The sequence below is a fragment of the Bison bison genome, unplaced genomic scaffold (genome assembly GCF_000754665.1).
Source record: "Bison bison bison isolate TAMUID 2011002044 unplaced genomic scaffold, Bison_UMD1.0 scf7180017864053, whole genome shotgun sequence".
NCBI classification, from domain to species: domain Eukaryota; kingdom Metazoa; phylum Chordata; class Mammalia; order Artiodactyla; family Bovidae; genus Bison; species Bison bison.
The window spans coordinates 2,056,877-2,060,800 of NW_011494625.1; the positions used below are offsets into that span (position 1 = coordinate 2,056,877).

Below are 3,924 nucleotides of genomic sequence, written 5' to 3' on the forward strand. Positions count from 1 at the left end.
TTTGCACGACTCAGAACATTTACTACTAATCACTGAATCGTATGCTTAAAGTGAGAAAGTATCATGATATGTAAATAATATTTCAATAACATTGTTTTAAAAAGGTCAACAGAGCAAAGACTATCTTACATTTTAAAATTTCTCCACACCCACCTCATATGTTTAAGGGAACGTAGGAACCATAAACTTGTCAAATACGGGGAAAAGGAGACACTTGAGAAACAAGAGAAATCACCCTATGACCTGATCACAGGAGTCATCAGCATTAAGAAGTGAGGAGGCAAAGGAGGCAGCGGAGCAGGCAGCAGCGGCAGAACCGAGAAAACCTGGAAGGGCCATGAGGCCAGCGAGGAGGGGCACTCAGCAAAGGCTCAGGGCGGAGACCGGGCCAGGAACCTGGCCACGAGGCCACTGGCGCCACAGCAAGATGGGTTCACGAGATTCGTGGAGCTGACCGACCACTGTGAGAGAACAAACGGGAAACGAGCAGAAGAGACAGCTGTACAAAGCGCTCTTCTAAGAACTGTGCTGGTAAAAAGGAAACCTGTTAGCAACTTAAGGTGGAGAACACCAAGTGGAGGGGTGTGGGCACATCTGTAGCTTAACAGAAATAAGTCACTGAGAAAAATCAACGCTGGAAGCCACAGGAAGAAAGAGGATAATAAGCAAGATCCCACAGGACCAGACAGGGAGAAGGTGGGAGGGCCCACCCTAGAGGAGAGTAAAAACAACTCTCTGAAGGGAAAGACGCAGACAAGACGGTGAGTAATCTATTCAGAAGAACTCAAGTTCCATTTGACAGAGTTCACACTGATGGCCTTCACTCTGACATCAAAGACCACATTGTTGCGAAGACTTCAAAGAGAAACGAATTTTGGAGTTTGAGAGTGGTTCAAGATTATCCGTAGGATAAATTACAGTAGTCTGAGAGAGAAAATAAGCTAGAAAGTGGAGTGAAAGTGTGAGTTTCTGAGTCATGCCTGACTCTGTGATCCACGGACTGTCGCCCACCAGGTCTCAGCTACCAGCGTGCCACAGTGATCCTACTTGTAGCTCAATGTGTCTGCTGTCATACTGGAATTTTATAGTAAAAGCTTCAAAATCAGACAACTTCTAGATCTTTTCCAAGCCCTCTCTATGAGGAATCTTCATGGCACATAGTTTACACATTGTTTTTTGTCTACTCCTCACCCCTGGCAGCAAAACGCATACATGCTGTCCCAGAACAGAAAGAGCGCGGGAAGAGAGAGGCTGTCTGGCCTGTTCACCCAGGGAATCCAGAACAGCGCCTGGTACGCTGCAGGAACTCACAGATACACTGCTTATGGAGGGAAGGAAGGAGAGGAGAGGAAAGGAAGACCCAGAGAGGTAAGCTGCCCAAGGTCAGCAAGTTAAGCGGGGTATGTCCCAAACCCACCAACCGGTCCAGCGGTCCTACTCCGCTGCCTTAAAGACTCCTGTCCATGTCATCTTGGACTGTTCTGTTTCATGTCTCCTTCCTTCTGCCCAAAAATACTAAGGAATTATCCTCAGTGACTGGCCTCATTCTCCCAACTTCAATCCACTCTGATCCCAGTCACAAACCTCTAAAGGCAAACAGTTTAATACCATATTTGTCTATAGAAGGAATAAATACTAAATACATTATATACATGTAATAAATCGAGCACAGCACTAACCAAATCTGTTGGTTCATCTTCTTCCACCTCTGCTTCATCGTCTTCATCTTCAATTATAGAATCTTCCACGGTTTCTTCATCTTCTGTAAGATCCTGCGCCACTGCCAATGAGCCTAACAATAAAACACGAAACAAGCAGTTAACCTTTACCCTGGAATACCAACTTTTCCTTTTGTAAAGGCAACAAAAATTTTCCCTCAGAACAACTCAATCTCCCAGTCCACTCAAGTGATGACAAATTACAATGCCTCTAAGAACATTCAGATGATCTTATCTTACTGCTAGTCTTACCAACTGCACATTAATTTTAGCGGGAAATGCTGTTTAACTTTAAAAAGCAGCTGGAAAAATGAATTGCTAAAACTACAGATGCCGTAAAGGCCAAATAAATAAATTCAGGCAATTTTGTTAAACATGTTAAAAGTAACAAAGTAAGTTTGTTTTAAAACTAAAAAGCTCTACATTTTAATCCATCATTAACCATATAAAACAAACCAAAAAAAAAAAAAATCCAGGCCTAAAGGAAAATAGCAATCTAAATATCTAGGCAAGAAACTGTTTATTAAAGTTCACAACAGCTCAAAACTCTTAGTACTTTATAGCATATAACTCCAAGGAACAAACATCTGTATGATACCTATGGTAAAAACTAGCTCTCATAAAACACATTTGATTTAGTAAAAACTATATCGGCAATTTCAGAGTTGAGAGCTGAGAAAGCATGCATTTATTTTTGCATACAGCTTCAAAAATGTTTTAAGATACTTCTTATAATCCCTACACTTAAAGTCATAGTGAAAGTTAAGCATAACTTTAATCCCAAAAAATTATAAATCCTAATTTTATAGGCAAAAATACATGTCACATTAAATCTATTTCAGGCAAGGCCCTCAGAAGAAATTTCAAAGTTTCAGAGACTCTTCCAACACTTCTCAGAAAGAATGATGATGTGGCAATTCAGTATAGGGGGGAAAATGAAAAAGCACGTGTACACGCTGTAAACCCAGAAGAAACAGTAAATTCTAAGAACTCTGCATTTCAAGCCTTTTCCACCTCCCTGAGTTCTTACCACAGTTAAGATTTAAGTCAACTGTTAACACTGAACCACATTTCATGAACTGAAAGTCAGCTTCTACTGCTTCTTGAACAAACCGAAACAGTGCATTCATAATTTACAATAAAACTAGTAAGAAGACTACATCTGACATGATAAAGTAATACTTAAATTTCAAAACTTCTCAATAAATGCACTGGCTTTCACCCAAAATTTATTGAACGTTTTTATGCTAACCAGTAACAATTTTGTGCCTTAAAAAAAATCTAACACTTTTCTATTGGAAAAATTAAGAGAAAATATGTTTTGAAAGACAGACCCTAAGGCACCCCCCCCAAAAAAAAAACAAAGATACCCAGTCAGATAACTGATGTTTCTTAAGAAAATGTTCTAAAGCCAGAAAAAATATAGTCCAGATTCTAGACAAATACGATCACCAAATTTTCCTAAAGAAAATAAAAACAACAACCAGGAAAGCAACTCCTAAAGGAAAAGCATTCCTATTCAAATTTGCAAATGAATTAACAATTGTGGTTAATTCTCAAACTTGGTTTTCTATCCGTTAAACAGAAATCAGTCAGTTCACTTTTCTTTGCAAAAAGAACACGTGAAGGGCTGTCACTATCATTCACTTTGCCACACAGCTTGCTTAAACTTACAGGAATTCTAGCGATCATATGGTCAGACTAACGTCCATGGAGAAAACTGCAGTTCAAGACAGAATCAGGGCAAGAAGCCAAGTCTCCACATTTTCATCGTCCCCTGTCACACCAGATAAACTGTAGGAATACATCTAAATAACGAAACAGACTACATTTTTTTTCAGGACTATGCGATGCATCCACGAAACAAACAAAAAAAGTTAACAAAAAAAGGGGCGCAAAAGGAGGGCTGGAATAATGGACGTGCCCAAGGATTCCGCAGCCCGTCTGGACGCAGGGCTGCACTGGCAGACGAGCACGGGGGGTTTGGTGAAGCCAAGACACCCGGGGACGCAGACGGCTGCGCTGATACATGGGGGAAAGATCGGAGGCCGAGCAGTGTGCCCGGGCCCGCAAACACCCCGGTTTCGGCAAATGAATGGAGGACGCCAGGCCTGGAAGCCAGGGACACGTCAGCTTAGCGCCGAGGGGAGGGCAGGGCAGGGGGCGGAGCGGCAGCCGCGGGCGGTCAGCGGTCCCAGAGCGCTCC

At 41.9% G+C, this 3,924-nt stretch overlaps 1 protein-coding gene across 1 annotated transcript in view; it reads right to left on the reverse strand.

The window, feature by feature from the left end:
• The window catches only part of SSR1 (signal sequence receptor, alpha), an 18,997-nt gene that overhangs the window by 14,704 nt on the left and 369 nt on the right, over nt 1-3,924 (reverse strand). Inside the window, exons 2-3 of the mRNA XM_010835838.1 lie at nt 1,830-1,833; nt 1,680-1,794 (exon numbers count right to left, since the gene is read on the reverse strand). Of these exons, the coding sequence (XP_010834140.1) occupies nt 1,680-1,794; nt 1,830-1,833 (119 nt within the window). The remainder of the gene's footprint in view (nt 1-1,679; nt 1,795-1,829; nt 1,834-3,924) is intronic.